General features: G+C 33.1%; 1 protein-coding gene across 1 annotated transcript in view; it reads right to left on the reverse strand.

Moving 5' to 3' along the window:
- Nucleotides 1-23,099, reverse strand: part of Cad86C (Cadherin 86C) — a 79,423-nt gene that overhangs the window by 10,357 nt on the left and 45,967 nt on the right. The window contains exons 3-7 of the mRNA XM_085202993.1: nucleotides 10,138-10,328; nucleotides 9,517-9,761; nucleotides 8,526-8,609; nucleotides 3,397-3,522; nucleotides 2,870-3,134 (exon numbers count right to left, since the gene is read on the reverse strand). Of these exons, the coding sequence (XP_085059119.1) occupies nucleotides 2,870-3,134; nucleotides 3,397-3,522; nucleotides 8,526-8,609; nucleotides 9,517-9,761; nucleotides 10,138-10,327 (910 nt within the window). The 5' untranslated portion in view covers nucleotide 10,328. The remainder of the gene's footprint in view (nucleotides 1-2,869; nucleotides 3,135-3,396; nucleotides 3,523-8,525; nucleotides 8,610-9,516; nucleotides 9,762-10,137; nucleotides 10,329-23,099) is intronic.

Consider the following 23,099-nt stretch of genomic DNA (forward strand, 5'->3'; position numbering starts at 1 on the left):
ATGTGTCAACGGCGGGATGTGTCAACAATTAAATGCGTTTTTCTGTAAAACTATTCGCAATTTCGAAATATTGTAAAAAGCAAATTTTATCTTCGTTTAACGTAGAAAATTAATAAAGTATTTTAAAGGATAAGGATTAATACCATTATGGAAAAATATCCCTCACAATAAAAAATATATTGAAATTATTATTTTTAGTTTTTTCTTAAAAGATACGAATATGCTCTCGCGGACTTTTTTGTAGATCTTTTTAAGAGGAACAATACTCCAGTACATTTTTTTCACGTAGTACTTACCATTAGAGCAGCGCATGCGCGAAAGTGTCTGAACGGGTAGGACTTTATACACATTTATCGTATTTATGTTAATTTACATAAGAATGTACAAATAATAAACTATATATAAACCTTCTAAGAAAAACACTCGACTTAATGGTGAAGACCACATCAAAATCCGTTGGGTGGTTTAGAAGAAGAAGAGTTAGAAACAACAGACAGACACGAAAAGCGACTTTGTTTTATAAGATATAGGAAGGATAGGATATAGCAGTGTACGCAGAGGGAGCTTAGGGTTAAGACACTCCGTTCCCCACTTTTCGAGGCATTCGTGTTAAGTGGCAGAACTCAACGCCGCGGTTAGCCTTGTTGTCAAAGCGAAAAAATCAAAATATTCATAAATAACAATTCATTTCTATCATGAGTGGGAATCGAACCCACAACTGTCGCGTTTAGAGTCGCACGCTTGAGCCAATGCGCCGCGACGGCCTCGATGATGATGATGAATTAAATCAGACATTAAATTTTATTCCTCACAAATAATCTACTATAGTGTCGTTCTTCTTTGTCGTCGGGGCTGTTCAATTCCACCTTTAACTTGTTCAATTCTTAGGAATCCTCAAGCTCCTTTCCCAGTGGAAACATTATGTTAAGCTCGTTATCTAGCTGGCTTTCAATTTAAAACCTCATAATTCCATCTGACATTTAATAAAGACTAAAAAGGTTTAAAATGTAATCTCATTTTGACACTAGGGAGATTTAAATTTAAAGTTTATTTTGGTACGAGTATAGTTTAATTACTCAGAGTTCGTCAGTTGATACTAGAAAATAAGCTGAGCTTAGTGGTTAATTGTCAAAGTTGGCGGTTAGAGTTGGATTTAATTTGGATAAAATGAGTGAAGGTATATTGTGCAAAATAGTGAGTGAAGTAGGTCACGCGATGTGATGGTGATAAAACTCGGGTCAAAAGCCATGATAAGTAAAAAGGACCCCGAGGAAGCCTGCTGACGTTGTGCTGATCTTATCTAAGTAGGTTGCATTGACTTAACATTTAAAATGAATAATGGCCATGAATGTCCGTCCGTGCTATAGATGATTATTATTGTTGTTCGATTTTACATATTATATTCTAAAGTTTAGATTGGAATCTGTTTGAGGAGAATCTTATAATTATAACAAATTCTTTTTAAAGAACATTTTTAGATATTATCCGAAATGAAGAAGTATACAAAGTAAATTTTATTCATATTCCTACCAAGTATTAGAGGCTCATGACTCCACTTTAAGGCCATAATGCAAAATATTATTTACAGCACGTACTAAAATGTGACTATAGCGAGAATTGTGTTCAATAAAACACATGTTTTATTACGAAATATCGTAAATTATATGAGGATAGAGTGAAATTGAAATATCGCTCGCTCACAGGGCGTCGACCTCACATTAATAGGTAATACAAGTGGAAAATTATGTAAAAGTTAAAAATGTATGTATGTACTTTCGTAAAGCAAAGTTTGCCCTGATGTGGATTTTAACAAGCCAGTTAGTATAACTATACAAGAGTTTTAAAAAGGAAAATATCGATATACTAACTACTTTAGTGCGTATTTTTTTATAATGTAAAAAAATATTTTTTATTTATTTATATATACCAAATACAAAATAATTTGTGTGTTTATTAAATAAAAAAGCATTTCACGTAAGGGTTCTATATTTTTTTAACTTAGTAAATAATTGCAATACTATTTGCAATGCACTGCATGTACAATACAGTACACACATCTGGAAAAGTTTAAGTAAATTTTGATAATAACTTGTCAGTGTAAGTACATGAAAATACACTCCATTTACATTAAAATATTGTAGATTGTCATAAACATAACCGCCACTTGCAAGTGAAACATGCAAAGTTTCGCACGAAGCTTGCGAGTGGATGACTTTTTAATTGAAACCTTATTTTCCTGCGGAGATTTATATATATAGAACTATTTGTTTATTGTTTATATATTATTACAAATAAAATGTGTGTATGCAATCTCAAAAGAAGAGTAGTTAAAGAGAACTTAGAGTTAAGTCACTTCATTATCCACTTTCCGCCCGTATTCGAGTCACTACTTGTAAAGTGGTAGAACTCAACATGACACTATTATTTTATAAAAAATATAAAAATTGTGACAGAATTTTAAAAATTTTATCACTCTATATGTTAAGATCATTTTTGAGATTATCAAGCAATTTAGACAATGCCTCCTTGAGATCTGATAACTTACCCTCTCAATATCAAAGGCAATTCGTTCGAATATGCTCTAAATGTGCAATAGACATGCATTTTACATGAAACTTTACAGTGATAAAATTTAAATGAATGTTATCGTTTACTCATAGTGTGGAAATTGAATTTCCGCACAAAGGATAAATGTCCCATACATACCCCTGTTCGATACATTACAAATATCTAGATGTATTAATGCAATTTGAACTGTGTATTATATTATGATTTGAAAATTTAAACGTATGAATGTCACATATTTTAGGGTAACCTACAAAAAATTTGTTTAATTATAAAAATATTAAAATATATGAATCTTACATACCAGATGTCTCATTGATGTTAAAGAACGGTGTGAACGGGTTCCCTTCAGATACAAGGCCATATCTTATTTGCCGAGGCGCACCTTTATCACCATCTTCAGCACGAACTTTCACTATCATATCACCTGGCGCCACTTGACGAGGCAAGTGTGTGATGGGCGGCGCTGATGTGAACACAGGAGGCATATCTTGGACGTCTTGGACAACTACAACGATTTCTAATCCAGCTATATTCCGAGTATCTTTCCCCAGTTCTACGTAGGGATCCTGTAATATATAAACTATATTATAAATATCAGACCTTATTACATATATGATAGCTAAAACTGGTTTTATTATAAAATTAGTGTCACCAGATCAATTTAGAAGAACATTATTATAGTGAAATGCATCTCGAAACGTCTGTCGACGTTTTTATCAGATGTAACCAACGCTACTTACAAGTAACGAATATTTAAGCCACCGTTATTTTTATGATTCTCATTAATGCATTCCAATGGAGCACATTAGGCTTTCGTAGAAAACTTACCACAGCTAATAACGTTAAGTGATACATGGACTGCGCCTCGAAATCTAAGGGGCCGACTAAGAATATTGTGCCTTCCGTATTCTCTGTGGATACACGCCGCTGTCTTATTGCGAAGAGCGGAGAACCCTGCATAAAGAGACAATGAAGATGTGAAAAAAGGGTTTTAATCAACCTTTATGAACTAGTTCTTCCATACAGGTTATATGACCTAAAACTGAGTGTTGTGACGTCTTCGCAAAAAAAATGAAAATGCCAGAAACATATAATTAAAAAAATCTATTATTTATAATATTAAAAAGGCGATCATTTAATCCTATATATAATTAAGCTTATCAATTCTAAATATATGGTAAACAATTATTTATTGTTATATTCCTTTAGTCTTTTTATTACAAAATAAACTTCACCCTTAACAAATACCTATTAACTTGAGACAAAGTTGCATATTATATGTGCAAAAAATAATTTACGAAACTAAAACATTACATGTGCAGCTAAACTTGAAATTTAAAAGCAAAATTCTATATAATAGTTAATTTCATCACGTAGAGTCCATTTTAAATGACGGTGTGTGTAGGGAGCAGGGCTCCGTCATTATAAGTTTTAATGGACGATAACATGCGTTTTTCCACGAGGTACTCAATAGAACCGGTAAGTACTGTATATTATGACAAAAAAAATAAAAATAAAGTTCAGGCCCGTCGTTGCGCTCGAGGAAATAAAATATTTATTTAAATTTATATTTCTTTGCTCTGGTGTCGACAAAACGCGGCGTTGAGTTCTGCTGCTCAACACGCAATACCTCCAGAATTCAGCGAAAAGTAGAGAATGGACTGTCTTAACACCAGGTTCCGTCTGCCTAACCAGCCAAAAGGCTTGTTATTGTTATATGACCTATATACATCGTACATCATCATACTATTTATTATACATATTTTTATAATAAATTCTAAAGGATTACAACGGCGCATTTGATATCCGTGTTATGGAAGGATTGTGACTTCAAATATCGTACAAGTAGAAGATTTATATAATACAGTACGGTGATGTTTGATCCGATCGGGATATGCAAAGTGAAGCTTTGAATTCAGCTATCACATAACCCATACTGTTCTTAATATTCCAGAAAGTGGAGAATAAAATGTCGATATGGGTTTTATGTTATATTTTGTCTATTTACCTATTAAATGTGAAATATGTGAAATCTAACAAGTGCTTCAAGTTCTGCTTAAATGTGTTTATATTATAAAAATAACAAGTAATCATGCTGATGAAGCCCTAGTCTTTTAGTCGTGTGTATTATTAAGTTATAACATAATATATGACTTTTCTTAGCATATTTTTCGTTTTAACATGGGAAATTATTTTAACTATCCTAAAACGTTTCTAAGGCGTTTATATGTACATATAAATATAATATCTTAGTAGAACCTCAAGGCACAAGGGCTACTCATTTACCACGAACTGTGAGAAATTTAACACGCCCCAAGACTTCTTAATGCTCTATAATTGTGTAATATTATGTTACCGAGAGCTTTTATTGTTAACTATTTTGCCTCGGTCCGAGATATCAAATATAAAATATAGATAACTAGTATGTGCGTAGTCCTGTATTTAACGGTTGATGTAATAAGGACACTTGTTAAGTTGGTAAAATGATTTGAGTTTTGTTTTATCCACAAAAACAAGTTGTGTTTCTTAGTCGTATTTTATTTAGCTGTTAAAAGATAAGATAACAATGACTACTATAAGGTCATCTTAATATTTAAATTACAATTTTTTTTATTTTTTAGTGTACCGCTGTATGGCTTATCCCGCACACAGCAGGGTAGGCTGTGAAAACCTAGTGTTCAGACACTCCGTTCCCAAATTTTAAGAAGCATTGCGTGTTGAGTGGCGGAGCTCAACGCCGCGCTTTGCCTGGACAGCGAAGAAAATGAAAATATTAAATATATCACATTCTCGAGTGGGTATCGAACCCACAACCTGTCGCGTTTACATTCACACTTTGTGCTCTTGTGCCACGACTGTCATCGAGACATTAAAATATGATAAATGATTTATGCCAGTGAAATTCCGTCAACGAGATATCACGATGAAATGAGGTCTATTAGTGGTGGCAGCGAAACCTCATTATGTGGTTACAGGGAAATGTGTATCGAGCATGCCGATAGGAAACATAATTAAACATAATAAAGTTATTTCTTTAAGGTTAAAACAAATTATATATATGCTTTACTAAATATTGTTGTAAAAGTAAAAGAACCAATATTGAATTTAAGAAGCACTGATGTCTGTAAAGACTTACACATTGGATTAGGCTTATCCTATATCTTATAAAATAAAGTCGCTTTTCGTGTCTGTCTGTTGTTTCTAACTCTTCTTCTTCTAAACCACCCAACGGATTTTGATGCGGTCTTCACCATTAAGTCGAGTGTTTTTCGTAGAAGGTTTATATATAATTTATTATTTGTACATTCTTATGTAAATTAACATAAATACGATAAATGTGTATAAAGTCCTACCCGTTGAGACACTTTCGCGCATGCGCTGCTTTAATGGTAAGTACTACGTGAAAAAAATGTACTGGAGTATTATTCCTCTTAATAAGATCTACAAAAAAGTCCGCGACGGCATATTCGTATCTTTTAAGTATAACGTGTAGTGATCATTTTTCTGTCTAAAAATAATAATTTCACTTTATTTTTTATTGTGAGTCATATTTTTCTATAATGGTATGAATCCTTATCCTTTAAAATACTTTATTAATTTTCTACGTTCAACGAAGATAACATTTGCTTTATACACTATTTCGAAATTGCGAATAGTTTTACAGAAAAACGCATTTAATTGTTGACACATCATGCCGTTCACACATCAGCTGTATCGAGTCAAGTTTCACTTATCCCTTATTCTCAGCATATAAATAAGTACATTAGTTACGTTAGCCATTTAATGTAGATCAAAACTGTCTTTTACTGTTTTTCATTTTAATAAGTACTTTAGAAGTTGTTACAATATCAAAAAATAGTTGCTGCGAAACGGCTCGCCACTCGCCATGCGTCCGCCGCGCCCGCCTGCCTTACACGCATCGGTGGTTCAGTGGTAGAATGGTCGCCTGCCACGCGGGCGGCCCGGGTTCGATGCCCGGCCGATGCATTCTATTTAATTTTCCTCACAGGCAGCCACGTAGTGCTTTTCATCAGAGACAGAATACCCTCTTCAGCATTAACCATAAGCTCGAAAAATAAACCCGCCTGCCTTTATAGCAACGAAGATTTGGATGCGTTTGCACGTATTGGATAATTGGACTTGAATGTATTATTTCAGCGCGATATATTTGGTTTCATATTTTTCGTAGTAGTTATTAGTAGGTAGGTTTTTGTTTATAATTTCTTCCGTTTAAAAATAGTCATTTAACTATCTAAAAATAGTCATCCATACCTATATTATAAATTCGAAAGTAACTCTGTCTGTCTGTCTGTCTGTCTGTCTGTCTGTCTGTCCTTTACGCAATCAGGGCCAAACCGCTAATTTAATTGTGATAAAATACTCATATAGAGATACTTGAGGGTCCCGGGATGAACATAGGATACTTTTTTTTCTCATATTTGTAATATTTTCGTTATATAACAATATATTAAAATAATTAATTTGACAAGGAATTTATTCCGCCATGTTAATAACAATCGTCGATACGCGTTGCTAAGCAACAACTTGCAAAGTTTGCTGTTTTAAGAAAACGTCACCCAAAGTGAGTTTGCTTAATGCATACATGGCGCGCGCCAATATAGATTTGTATACATTAACAAAAATTAGATGATTTCTATAATTTGATATTCATCCTTATGAAAATAAATATAATAGTCAATTTTAGCATTTCATCTTGATGGAAATTATAGTGTAATGTGTAACATTCCAAAAAATAATTAAGATGTCACTGATTCCAAATGACCTAGCCTACGAGTGGTACAGTATGATCTTGACTTTGATGATTTTGTAAATTTTTATATATTTTCGAATTACTATTATTTTTTATATAATTATTTGCTGCTTATAATTAATTTATCTCAGTTCGGTTGTCTATACTGATGTTATACTACACTTAAAATATCGTAATTTTAATCATTTGGGATTTTATTTAATATTGTTCGCAAAAATTAATAAGTATGTAATATATAAAAATGTTTAGTACGCGCGCACGGCAAACTTTAGGTACTTTTTCTAATATTAAGAATTTCCTTTAGTTACTTTTATTTCTTTTGTTTGTTCATTTCGGTTACTCAGATATTTTTTCTAATAATAAATCTCCATTTATTATTATTTTTTAACTTATTTTAATTATTTAGGCTTATACTTTCGCGGGCGTAGCCGCGTCCGGGCCCACTAGTTTAAATATATTTTAATAAGTACTTGAAAAGATTAGTAGCACAGATTTAAAATTACGGTACCTACTAAAAAATCCTTGCTGTGTAAAACTATTGGAAAATCCTTATTGAAACTACGAATATGCGGGTTGCATTAAGGTTTAATTAATTTTCACATTATCTTAAGTGCTTTGCAAACATACATTATATGAATAATCCAGTAGTAAAAGCGGGCGAAGCCGCAAGAGGGTCGCTAGTAAAATATAAGGCTTTAAACATCAAAATATCTATCATAATTATTTATACAATAAATTACTATAACAATATTTTTAACGATTTTTTATTTATGAATCATTCTCAATCTATATATATAAAATCGAAAGGTCACTCACTCATCACGAAATCTCAGAAACTACATGTGCTAGGAATCTCAAATTTTGCATAGGAGTTACTTATAGGACGTAGGTGCTCGCTAAGACGCTAAGGGAAATTGCAATATTTGACTTCTAAGGGGTTGTTTTTGGGGTTGAAAATTTTGTATGAAACTTCGTTACTACAAATGCTAGGAGTCTCAAATTTTACATGGACGTCACTTCTAGGACGTACATACTCATGGAGATAGAAATTAATAATAACGTAGTTCACGCAGGCGAAGCCGCGGGCGGGCCGCTAGTATATTATAAGTTAAGATTTTCACACACTATCATGCTAAGGTCCAAGATATTTCCATTTATAACTTCGCTTAAGTAAAATATAATATACCCAAAGTTCCAGTTCCAGTGGCTTCGGTGACAGAGGATTTTTTCTCGAAATGACAATTTCAAGATCCGTTCCACGTTTGGCGTCCTGTAACAATAAATATTTTACTTGTTCATAGATAATTGTTATTTAGGTTTTAATTTATTTTTATACATATGTAAATCAGCTCCACGCTGTATCCCACGGCAGGATAGGCAGAGGGAAACTAGTGTCAAGACACTCCGTTCCCCACATTCCACCGAAATCTGGAGGCAGTCGAAACTCAACGCCGCGTTTTGCCTAGACACCAAAGCAAAGAAATGGAAATGGAAATTTCTTCTCCTCGAGTAGGGACGAATATACAACCAGTAGCGCTCACAGGCACACTTAGTGCCCCTGTGCCATGATCGACCTCATATTTTTTGCACATGATTTATAGAAATATATTTTTTATCTCTTAAAGGTCACAGCAGTTAATTTCGATTTCGTTTCCGCGCGCGAGGGTGCACGTCATCATCATCAATCACCTCCCATCATGCCGCAGGCTCCTATGCTTCATTTGATGACATCAATATTGCGAAGTGCAGATATTGGCAGCTTCATATAGTTACCGGCTGATAGTGTTTTTTGTTATGGCTGTTACACCGCTTGAGTATTCCAAATTATTATACATGTCCTTTGATAGGGTGATTACTTTAGTAATATGGCAAAACCACTTCGTGTTTACTAGACAAGTTTGAGAATAGAGAATATTTCAAATTTAACTCTAAATATATATCCAGAATTTCAGCTTATATACAAAGAAACACATTTACGGCTACCTTTCTAAATAACAAAAATCCAATTTTGAAGATTCTGAAGAAAGAATTTCGAAGTAATATGTGTGAAGGTAAACTTCAAATTATCTAATGTACATACATACGTATAAGCATACTTAATAAAATAGAATGTTTAATATTATAAGCATTCTGTATTATTGTAAGTAACAAACGATCTTTCACACTTAATGTCTTACCTCAGGTACTAATATGATGCCAGGCTGATGTGGGAATATCGTGTCTCTGGGTGTGGTAGCGTTAGTGCCGGTTATAGAACATGCGATTCTGGCACTCCTGCCTCGGGTGTTGCGAGCTGACAGCCTGAAGTCCACGTAGCGACCTGGTTCCAGTCTCCGAAGTAATATCACATTGGCCTGGCACACTGAGTTGTAGCGCGTGCAAGGAAGTGTCTCTATACCGATGTCGAGACGACCCATTTGTCCTGTCATATATTTTATAATTAGATTAAACATATCAGAAATGATTTAACGCAATAAAGAAATTATTATTTTATTATTGTTTTATAAATATTGATGAAGCGGTAGGTTTAAATTGCGTGCCTCTGTAAGCCTATATAGGTCCTGGGTTCGATTCCCATTCAAAGAAATACATTTTTAATATTTTAATTTTCTCGCTATGACAATGTAACGAGGCAATTCGCGTTTCGTTTTCGGCACCCAACCCATAATGTCTCTAGAATTCGTCGAAAAGTGGGAACGGAAGTATCTTAATGCGAACGTAATGTCTTAACAGTAAGTTCCCAGATCGTAGCGAAGCTATAATAAAAAAAAAGCAATTCAGTAAATAAATAATAATACCTATAAGTTCAAAATGCAGCGGATAATCAAAGTCCGGATCGGAAGCGCGGACGCGGTAGATGACTGATCCGACGGCTGCGTCCGCCGGCACGAGCACCAGCCGCATCAGCGTGCTCGGGTCGAACACCGGGTCGCCGCCGCGCGCCGCCGCACACAACGCGAGCAACACCAGTGCCGCTGTCAACGTCATCCTGTCAAAAAATAGATAATTTGTAGAATTTTTTCCATATAACGTGACATTGGCGAAATAAATTGTGCTCAACAGGCACGTTCGAAACTCCACTTATCAAGAAATCAATCAATTTAGAAATTGTTTATAATTCGGACGGGAATTTGAGGTATAGTGTCATGTTACTAGATTCGCTAGACACTAGTTTATAATATACTACTACATAAGTAAGTATATTTAGTTTTATGCAAGAATAATTTTCTTTATTTTACGCCTATATTTCCGCTTTAAAATTTTCTAACTATTAAGAAAGTAGACGTATTTTGCTATAATGTAGATCGTAATCATGTCACAAAGATCTGAACCGTTAAGCCATTGTGTACCTCCACGCTGTACAAGTGCAAGGAATTTACTATTATTTAAAGAGAAGGGTGGTTATCCTATTATGATACTATAGTTTCGATCGTCATTATATAAGGGTAAGGTAAGGTAAAATGGTTGTATCATTATAGGTCAAACATTGTTACAAGAGCCAAAGCTCTATCTATCTGTATTAAAATACAATACAACAAAAGTAATATTTTTTGTGCGAAAAGAGTAAAATATTTATTTTTTAAGTTAATTTCACAGTACGAACTTAAAAGGTAATGTTTAATTAATTGATAAACGCACTACACCACATTTTAATAATGTAACATCTATTATAAATTACTTTTATAATGGAATACCAAGTTCTAGTTGCGAAAAGGGAAATTATGAAATCTCTCGCTTCTGTTACAACCAGGAAACATCCACTTTATAGCTGTGTTATAACTTGTTTTTAACTCAATTTCGTTGAAACCCTTCGCCATTATACGGAGTCTGTAGAAATATGCCTATTCTATCTAAAAAGATGAAAAATATAAATCAACGCATAAGAAAAGTCATGTATGTAAAAGTCATATATAAATGATCTTGGCGATTCTTTTAGCGTTGCCTCGTAAACAACTTGCAAAATTGTAAAAAAAATATATAACATTGTACTTGTTTCTTATACCGGAATACTTATATCTTATATTAGCATACAATACATCACAGCTATACAATTAACCGGTAATAAAACGAGTATGAATTTTAACTGACAACCGTTTCGCGTGAATAAGTAAGTGCCTAACAATCTGAAATATCAGATACGAAATGAAAATTAAATAGGCACAGCTCGCCTGCATTTTCCGGGCCAAAGGTTGGCTAACCCTGTCACGAGCTCTGCTGACACCCCGAGTACCAGTTTAACGTATAAACGTGCAATGGCTCATTGAAGCGAGGTACGGCATGACGTTCGTTTCGCAAAGTGAGGCACGAAATGAACATTCGATTATGACCAGCTATTAAGTAGGGTGTTACTAACGTTTTTGAATGTTAGCAGAAATTTTAAACTATAAAATGTCCATTTAATCGAAAATGGTATAGTAATATGGCCTTTTAGAAGTTTTATTAACTACGGAACTTATCGACAATACATTCCAAACTATCTGCAGATAACTAAAGATTATAGTTATCAACAGAAACAAACGTGATCTACGCCAGAGGCGATGAATATATTTCTAAGATGGTGAATTCGCGGTCCTTATCTCAGTTTTGCAGTTGTGCAAGTAACAAGTTCACTGGCACTAGAATGCCAACTTGGAAAGTACCCTTCTAGCGTAGTCTGCCAACGGCGTCTCAACCAGTCGCTGGGATTCAATTGCATAACTTAGTAACAGCTGTTACATTTGTATCATACTTGATAATATAATGTTACATACGACGGGAAAGTTCGTATTATTTATATTATCAGGAACTGCAGGATTGTACCTAAATACGTAGCTCACTTTTCATTAATCTTTTATTTGCTTAGTTCATAAACTCTACGCTGTTAATTGTATTAATATTTATGCGATGTTTAAAATAATTTTCAATGTGAAATATTTATATTACAAAATTCTTCTAAAGCACTCCATCTTGTAGCGTGTAAAGCTAGACTTTTGTTAATTTCGTACATATAATTAAACCTATATTTTTTGATAAACGCGACAAATAATTTTACAGATTTTTTCTGCATTTTAGAAGTCACCTAATCAATATTAAATTACATTCATAGTTTATAAAAGTTACTATTTTAGTTGCCTCAATATAATATTTAAAAAAATACAAAATTAAATATCTTGCATTTTTGCATTATAAAAAAAGTTATTATTTTTGATTATAAACATATATCAAAAAAGTACTAAATAAACCTAATCTAAAAGTAAATATATCTTCTATCGCAACAACATCAAAATATCGTGGTCAGTTAAATTATGACCGCACATTCCAACAAAAGTGCCAATTAAACCCGTTTAAGTCGAACAGAAAAGCAATTACTGCCATTCGATCATTTGGAAAACCAAGGGAACGTAATTAAGGAATTATTATCTGCCGCTCAGGACCAAACATGACTTTAGGAGTCAGCATCGTCGTCGATCTTTGTGTAGATCAGAGCTACAGCCTATAAAAAACTGTATAGTATATAAAAATACGTAAATAACGTATTTAAATTGACGTATTTATTAAAAAAAACATTTACAAATATAATAAAAGTGCTCTAGGGATCGAGACTGAAGGTTTGTAATTTATATAAATTAATATTGTTTCTATGGTCGTGACTATCATTTTCGTATTGTAGCGGCGCGGTTTTTTATTGCTTCTCATTGTGCTTTAAATCATTTGAAAATTAAATTTAAATCAACTTCACGCTGTATCCCGCACACAGCAAGCTAGGCAGAGGGAACCTAGTGTTTAGACACTCCGTTACCCACTCACACATTTGAAAAATAATTTTATATACACGACTAAGGCACACAAGTGCACCTATATAACAATCGACCGTATTACAGATCATATATCACTGTATAAAAGGTAATCTGCAACGCCACAACACCAGTAACTAGGTGTTTCAGCCTGTGAAGTACCATTTATTTTCTTTGATCGCAGGAATCCTGTGATCGACGCATTTATCATTGTCGATTCTAAGAAGTTTCTGTGATTGGAGATTTCCACAGGGCAAGAGCAGCGGGGGGCAGTGCAATGGTCGCGGCACGATGTCGTCTTGACCCCAGAACCACCATATAATGAAGTACTGTGACTTTTGGTCACGGAGAACTATTATCATAATGCTAGTTATGTATTTTATTTTAACATCGACCTTAAAACAAAATATAAGTTTTTAACACAATTAGATTTAATTTCTTTTCGGTAAGCGATGTCGCTACTTGTCAGTACATACATCTAAGCTGGTTAGTTTACCACTTACTAACTTCACTAACTTTTTCTTAATTATTCTCATATCAGTCAGTTATGGTGCAGTGGGTAAGCGTTTGATACAACAAGTTGTGGGTTCGATTCCCATTCAAGGAAATGAGTTTAATTTTTTCATTTCCTCGCCTTGGCAACGAGGCAAAGTGTGGCGTTGTGGTCCGCCACGTAACACGCAGGTTCTTTCTGACTATCCTGACTATTCTGACTATCCTGACTATCCTGACTATTCTGACTATCCTGACTTATGTAAACTTAGATAAACAGCGATTCTTTTAAACCACTTGTGATTGAAATAGTATAAAAATCACAAATATATCGCCTCGTAATCTTAAATTTCCATTCTCATAAAAATGTTTGAAAGATTTTTATTCATGGCGTTCCATTGATAAATGATGTTAGGGATTCCGGTTGTCATTTGTAGAGTAGATTATGTTAATCCCATATTGGGTGGGATTACCAAATTTCGTTTTATTATAATGAAAATTTGTTTCATAATGCGTTTCCAAATTTTATACCATATGTTAATGCATAACAGTAACAGTGCATTCGATGCATCGTCTGTTAATACTTTATACGAAACAATTTCCAGTTTAGGAATAGATTTTAAAGATTATAAAAAAGGTTATAATTAAAGGCCAGAGGCCAGTTGTGGTGCAAGGGCACAAGCGTGTGACTGTAAGTACGACAGATATTGGGTTTGATCCCCAATGAAATGAAATATTAAATATCTTCATTTCTCTGGTGTTGAGGCAAGACGCGGCGTCTGACGTCCGCCAGAATTCGGCGAGAAGTGGATAGCAGAGTGTCCTTAGTCCTAACACTAGGCTCTCTCTGCCTACCTTTGTTTAAAAAGAAAAAAGTTACTTTTACGTTAGCTGTACGCTTGGATTATTAAGAGTATGAAAGTAAGACTTATACCTATGCCTCTTAGAACATGTGTAGTCGTAGTCACTTCAAGCCACTCAAGAAATCAAATGTTACAGTATACAGTTACAGTTAGTGTCAGGTCTCTCCACTCCACCCAACATGATTACATATAAAACAAAAAGAATTAATTTTAAATAATGAAACTTCTCAACACCACACTCTCTTATTAACCCGTAAAATGCGAGGAATGCGTGAAGCGAAAACACTTATTCAACAAAAACGAATAGATAATATTTTTAATGAAAACTCAACTTTACGGTTACGTTACGCTACCTTTGTTCCACTGGTCAACAGTATCGATTTGCCGTCAATTTTACTGTATGTAGGCTACCTACATATTAATAAAACAAGTCGACTTAGTTGATACTAAAAAATCGATTTTACTTATATTTTTTGGTGCCTGTAATATTTTTAGGTAGTAGCTAGCATTACCTATATATTTAAAAAATAGACAATATATGAGTATGAATGTGTATAATGTACCTACTTATATACTTCTTTCAGTTGATTGAAAATAAAGAAAACCACAAACCATTGCTGACCTCATTGTTTTTCATTGTTTGTCATTTAATACCCCTCTGCTTATCCTGCTAAATGCGGGATAAAGCGTGTAGCTGAAAAAAACACTAATGTTATTTCTAACAAGATTATTGGCACCACTATAAAATACTTGTATAAGATCGCTTTAATTATTGTCTTACTTCCTACTAATTCCTCTGCTCTCGATAATTAGGTAGATAAGCTTTATAGAGTGGCCGTAATCTCGGCCGACTTATTAAGGTCTATAAACATAGTGTTTGACTCCCTGACCCCTATACGGTGGTATCGTGGCGGTGTAATCTATACAAAAAGTTAACTTTATAGCAAGGATCACGCGAACTGACCCTTCGACTAGTTACGTTACAAACGTATAAGGCGAGGTTGACCCCCATACACTTATGGAGTTCGTTCTAAATCTGTATGTTGATAACGATAATTGATGTGTCTGCGTTTTGGTTAAAATTGTATGTGCATATAAAACTAATTATATTTTATATTTCTTTTAAAAGTTAAATTAGTGTTGCCACACTCACACGCACTGCTTCGAATAATTTGGCCGAAAGTGGGGAACGGAGAGTTTAAACTCTGCCTACCCTGCTATATGCGGGATACAGAGTGAAAGTGATTCTAAAAACTGTTAACTCATCTACTCGTACTTGTACCTATTAAAAATAAGATAACTAAGAATTGATAGTAATTTTATTTATAAGCATTTTTAACAACATACTATATAGGCTTCAATCTATATTACAATTTACGTTATAAAAATTGACATCTTAAACTTGTGGGATTAAACTTCTAAGATATTGAGTAATCTTTCTTATTTAATCCTACACATAAAGATATCCAACAATTCATCATTAAATAATAACCAATTTATTTTCAAAATATGAAAATTATGTAAATACGACCATATTGTAATATTATATCGGCCTACTGTGTTAGTTGCGTAATAAGAAAAAGGTTAATCAAGATTGTTTCAAAAAACCAGACGGCTTATATTGCCCAGAATTAGGCGCGGTACTTTATTACTATGGCTTTTTACAAGGGTTCATAGTAAGAACGGCTTTGAACCTTTTTTAGTACCTTTATTTTGCGTGTTTAAGTAATTTAGGTCAATAGGCTATATTTATAAAAGTTAGAGCTCCTAACGTTAGTAGGGTGGAAACTGTGTCAACGACGGAATATTTTTAATAAGCTGTTTAGATTTGATCATTAAATGAGAAATAAAAAAATCTAGTATAAACCTTTATTATTTCCAATAGTCATCATTTAATAACATTACCTACGTAAACTTTAACAGAAACTTCAGACAAAAATTCATTATACAATATCTACAACTAACAAGGTTTAAATTGAACTAGATTAAATTTATGCAAATTAAACGCGGGTTCGGGCAATCAGAATTGATGGATTCATCAAAGCATATTGTTGCTTTTCTATCATATACAAATTAAATTTGTTAGTCTTATTAATAACAGTAATAATTATCTATTTTGTTACAAATATAACTATATCTAAATATTTGTTATTTTATATATATATTAGTTACTAGCGACCCGTTCGCGGTTTCACCCGCATGAACTATGTTGTTATTAATTTCTCTTTTCTTCTCTTATTTATTGTTTCTGTCTCCATGACTACGTCCTAGTGACGTTATGCAAAATTTGAGACTCCTAGCATTTGTAGTAACGAAGTTTCATACAAACTTTCGACCCCAAAAACAACCCCTTAGAAGTCGAATATTGCAAATTCCCGTCTTAGCGGGCACCTACGTCCTATAAGTAACTCCTATGCAAAATTTGAGATTCCTAGCACATGTAGTTTCTGAGATTTCGTGATGAGTGAGTGACCTTTCGATTTTATATATATAGATAAATAGCAAGCTAGCCTATTTATTTCAATCGTATCTTCACCGTTTAAATATAAGAGAATTGCGTTAAAAGTGTTATTTTTAGGTTCGGTGCATTATCGTATTTTGAAGCCAATCGTAGCACAGGGCACAAAGTGTGACTGTAATCGCGACAGGTTGTGGGTTCGATTACCACTCGAAAATGTTTTTGTTGAATATTTAATATATATTTTTTTATTTCTTTTCTCTGGCGTGGCGTGACGTTGAGTTCCTTCACTCAAGCACGCACTCAAGCACTAGGTTCCCGGTACCCTGCTAAAATAATAAATGTATTCTCATAAATAATATTCTCCCAAACGTAGGTACTAAAATGTTATGTAAAGTATTTTCAATCAAATATCAAATGATATTTTATAAGCAATATATTTTTATTTTTTATTACCATAGAAATAGAACAGAATGACAACATAATTTTTAATTGGATAAATCGTAAATCATTTTAAATGCTCGATATTACAATCAGCTAAACAGGCTATTTTAAAGATATAGTAGGTGGTCTAATGAAGTACCAATAAAATATGCTTCCGATACATTAAAGTCGATTACGGCTAGTCGTTATCGATTTTATGTAACTCGCCATTGATTAGTTTGTCAGCGATTCAACGATATTATCAAATGATATTAATCAATATATTTGAGATATATCAAATTGTAACAATAAACATTTATTTTAAACAATAGAAATTGATACCTATATAAAATTAAGTACATTTATGTAACATGATCTTAAAAGATAAATTGTCTTTTATATAAACAATCCAGATCCAGAATCGGCAGAAAAAGTGATAGTTGCGGGTTCAATTCCCACTTAGGGGAATAAATTATTATCAATTCCTCACTATGGTAATAAGAACAAGCACGAAGTAGAGACTTTAACATTTTGAGAGCAAAATAAATGATAAATACCAATAATTTATTTGCCTATCATTTAAATATTAATTACGAAGATTATTCATTAAGCTTCATAATTAATATTTTCAATTCCTTGGCGTGGTAATAAGCTGACTTAACAATAAGGTTTCATTTGTGACACCCACTGCACTAATTCAATTTGAAAGTTAATGAACGTTCTCGATACTAAAAAATATGTACTCGAGTCATTGTTGATTCGTTAGGTACGAGTACATGTATCCGTACGCGTGGACCACTTTCTCTAGTCACGTCTTTATCTAAATACGTACGTTGCGTATATTATCTGGAATGTTTCCTCTTGATTAAGTCGATTTATTTTGCACGAACGAATCGACCTACATGCTACATGCAGCTTTTTTAATAGCTACCTGTAATATTTTTATTATATCTTTAAAGAGAAACAGGTTGTAAATTTTTGTGATATTATAATTATTGTAGTTTTTTTTATGTATATCTCTTGAACACAGTAGGTTAAATATATTGTAACCCTTACAAATCAATTTCTTGTATGCTCCATAAAAATACCCTGTTTTTACGTATTTTTACGTTACAATTCCTTGATAAAATGGTAGATTTGGAGATTTTCAAAATATCCTATGACGTTTATATCATAATATAATCACATCATTACAACTAGTATGTGCATTTTGGGTCATAAAAATATCACTAGTTTATAAAATGTTCATTAAATGATTCTTGCCTTCAAAATAAATGTCATTAAATAATTAATAGCTTAGTTATATTTTTTCGCTGTCCAATTAATTTGACGTATAGATTAGTAATGAACTAAGAGCAATTAAAAAATCGATAAATAATCTAAATTTTACCTTAAAGTCTTTGAGGGAAACAGAATTATAACGTTTCTCACACATTTAAATTTTATTTTATCATATTTAAATCAACTTTTATATTAGGTATACTACATATTAGAAACGTTTGATGTTAACATTTTCCATTTTTCATCACTATTATGATGCAATATAATAAGCGAATTGAGTAAAATTAAATAATTATTTATCTACACAGCGCGGTCTCTTTGCTTTCCTAATATGCACAGCATATAATTGCAAAGTGTCTATAAGTTTACACAAACTACATGAGAATTCGTGTTGCGATATTTGAAATAAGTTGTTCTTCCAAAAAAATATATACCTAAGAGTAATTATTTTAGAATTCCTGACTTCATTATAACAATTTATCAGATCATTTAGCTGCAATCATTTAGAGACCAGTAGTGGCGTAAGTGCATAAGCGTGTGAATGTAAACGCGACAAATTGTGGGTTCGATTCCCACTCAAGGAAATTCTGGTGTGGAGGTAATGCGTGGCGTATAGTTTAGCCACTCAACACGTACCTCCAGAATTCGGAAAGTGGGTAACGGAGATCCCTCTCCCTAAAACAATAATTTAATTTAGCTACGAAGATAATATGAAGACAGATGGCTGCTAAATGAGTTAACAGTTACACAATCGGTTCATATTGTTACGTAATTGTTTTTTTGCCTCTCAAACTCCGCTTTGTCCAAGTTAAGAACAATGAAAATTCTGTCCATTTTCTATTTACATTTTAGCTTATCTATGAAGTAATCTAATTTACAGTTGTTTCTTATATGTCGTAACTGCATACTACCTAGCGAAGTAAGGCGCTTATTATTCATGATTCCGTACTCAATATCAGTATGCTATTGATGCAGAATGAAATAACAGAACCATAGTGACGTGGTGCATTTGTGCATCAGATGGTAATAATGCATCTTTCATTGTATTTTCAAAAAATGATTGAAAGGTGATATATTTCAAACAATGTTTGAAAAATAATTTGATAGCAGTCGTGGCGTGTGACTAACTACTATATAAGCGCGACAGGTTGTTGGTTCGATTCCGTCTCCAGGAAATGAAATATTTAATATTTTCATTTCGTCGCTCTGTTGTCGAGGCAAAGCGAGTCGTTAAGTTTCCCCACTCAAAACCCAATGCATTCAGAATTTGGCGGAAAGTGGAGAGCGGAGTGTCTTAACGATAGTCTGCTTGAGGCATACACTGTGAGGCTGAAAAAAAAAGATTTGAAATCTGCTTCTCTCTCTTCCTTAAAATGTTGACAGCTAACGCTATTTCTTTTGTGATTATATATTAAATATAAAAAAAGTGTAAAACTTGATAGTTTTTTCGATACAAAATAATTAGTGCGTAACCAGCATTGATAGAATCGGTACGTCGCAATCGGGCTCGAATCGTGTTTGAGGGTAGGCCGGTCACTGGTTGCCGGTCGCCGGGCGCCCACAATGCTTCTTTGATGTGTTCAATTACGCGATGCTAACTAGACGCATTGTACACTCTGAAACACCTAATTGGATTCGTTCGGTGCGCTTACACCACCCTTATTGTGTACACCAGAAAGTATATATTGCTAAAAAAAGATTTATCACTGGTTTTTTTTTTTCATCAATTGTATCTCGTTTTTTTGGAGCATTCACACTGACACCGTTACTACTGACATTAGATCACGTACATGTTGTAAAAACGTAAATACGAAAGTTTTAACTGTTGTGCCACGCCAAGGTTGGTATTACTTAAAAACTGTAATTTATTGTTATTTTACTAAAGAGTTCATGTCATTTGTATGTATTTAATATTTTGCATTATAAAATTGAATCGACTTAACAATCTTCAATTAAACTTTCTATTAATTTAATTTTCTCTATCATTAATTCTTTAAAATTAAGAACATAATAAATAGTAATTGTTAGTTATAAAATAAATAACAAATAAATAAACCATATATTATATATCTACGCTGTTATAAATTTTATATGACATTTTAAGGATCGTGAGAATACTCTAACGGAATGAAGGGACATTCCTTGTTCTATGGATAGGCTTAGAATATCATAACTTTCAAATTCATTGACCAGAAATGAATATTGATATTAATATATTATATAAAAGTTATCTTTTGATATTTTTTAATGGTAATTACATTTAAAAAAATGTTTAATTCTGTCGGCAATACAATAAAAGAGTTTATTAAAAGGACGCACTCGTTATTCATCTTAGATCGTTATGTTAATTTATGGAATGTCTAAAACGAGTTTGAATTGTGGGCGACCCACGCTGTATAATAAAGGGATATTGTCTATGTTAGCTGAACAGTGAACATCCATCTCTATTATTAGTACCAGTGATTTGTAATTTATAACTGTTTTTGATATACCTATTTTATTATTGAAATTAGAGTGTTGCGTCTTGACTATGATAGACTGTAACACGTATTTATTACTGGAATTTTAATATAAAAAGTTCATAAAATGTTTGAGAATGTTAAAATCTGATGTTAATCCCTAATGGACCCTAAAAAGGTAAAAAGGTCCCCATAGGTTGGTAAGCCTCACCCTTAATATACAAATAACCTCTTTAATGGATGGTCGGACCCGGATGTAGAGGATGGTTGGCACCGGTGCGGTTGTATTGAGTGATTTTTTGTTCAATATTTTTTTGTAAACGAGCTTTAGATCGGGAATGTAGATTACACATGAAAGAGATCAATCAAAGCTATTTAGATTAAAGAATTGCTTACGTTGGGAATATTAGGATAGATAAATATACTTAGTTTCATTTGGTAGGCAGAGGGAACCTACTTATACTTAATGTGAAAGAAAAAATATATTTATAGACAAATATTTTTTTCACTTAAGGTTAAAAAATGTACCAATCTCTTCTAACATGTTATTTGGTAGCAAACAACTCCTAGTAATATTTTAAAATCTTCACATCAATGTATAGTAGATAGTTCAGATTTAATGAAGGCAAGTCAGGATCGTTACGTTGGACTCGTGTATTATTAAACCTAAGAAGGAATGCTGGTTGAACCTAGGTCACTAACAGTGAGGTAGCACGCGAGATCGTATAGCTTATGGGCCCATAATTTTGACTGAAAACTGATGCCTCCATGCTGACCGTTACTAGACCTTAGATTTAGAATTCCATCCTAATATTTAGAATGCCATCCTTATAAATAGAATCCATCCTTATAAATAAAATTCCATCCTAATCAAGCTAGAGTTTAAAAATACTATCATTATAATATAATCTATTCAATCATAATATCGACTGTTACGTGAGCTTTTAAGCATATTACAATTTTCCTATTATCTCCAAAGTGGAATATCATTACATTGTTCCTCTTTAGAACCTTGTTACCGATACTCATCTAACCTATGGCCCCTCATAATCATAGCGAAGAGCCGTCATTTTTACCGGCGGGAGATTATTGTTACTTTTTGCCGCTTTGTTACATTCATGGTCAAGTACCCCATGACGTGAAGGCCAAATTAGATAATTTTTGACATTCCTATAAATGGTATTCTTAAATAAGTATTGAAGTTTTAAATATGTATCAAATATTAATTTTTCAGATCAGTCGTGGCGTGGGGCACAAGCGTGTAACGCGTCTAAAACTGTAAACACGACAGGTTGTGGGTTTGACCCCACTCAAAATGAAATATTTAATATCTTCATTTCTCTCTGGTGACGAGGCAAAGCGTTGAGTTCCGCAACTAAACACGCAAACTCTAGAATTCGGCGGAAAGTGAACACTCTGCTACATGCGGGATTCAGCGTGAAGCTGTATAAATAATTATTATATTTTAATGGAATAACAATAACAATTCCCATGTCTTATTCATCATTGTTTAGTTTCGTTTACAAAGGATAGTGAGCGGCTGTAATAAATACTTATTATTGGGAATAGGCTTGTCATCGTAAGGTACAATCAAAGGTAGAGGTGAGTGCGCCCGAGGCCATGTTCCCACTTGGATTCAGTTTGTATATGTTTTCTATTAAAGCTATTACAGAATTTAAAGATGTTTCTTTAATTTAATGTAATTGCTAGTTTCAATTTCTTGTAACGACAGTAAATAATACTTAATTTCGTATTAAAAAGAATTACGGATTCAGTATTATTATATACATATGCACCAAAAATTTTATACAAAAAATGTTGTATAATTAGCTTATACAAACAGGAATTAATAATCTTAAAAAACCTATTTAAGAAGTATATATTAAAGGTAAATATATAAACTTATTTCAAATACCTACACCAAAGAATCCGATCGTTTCGAAGTAAATTACTAATGTAAATTTTCTATAGGGTCTTATCTATAATGGATTTTAACACGTTGTCTGAGCT

Source organism: Heliconius melpomene, chromosome 19 (genome assembly GCF_056956725.1).
Source record: "Heliconius melpomene rosina isolate 202511_hmr_F chromosome 19, ASM5695672v1, whole genome shotgun sequence".
In the NCBI taxonomy this organism is placed as follows: domain Eukaryota; kingdom Metazoa; phylum Arthropoda; class Insecta; order Lepidoptera; family Nymphalidae; genus Heliconius; species Heliconius melpomene.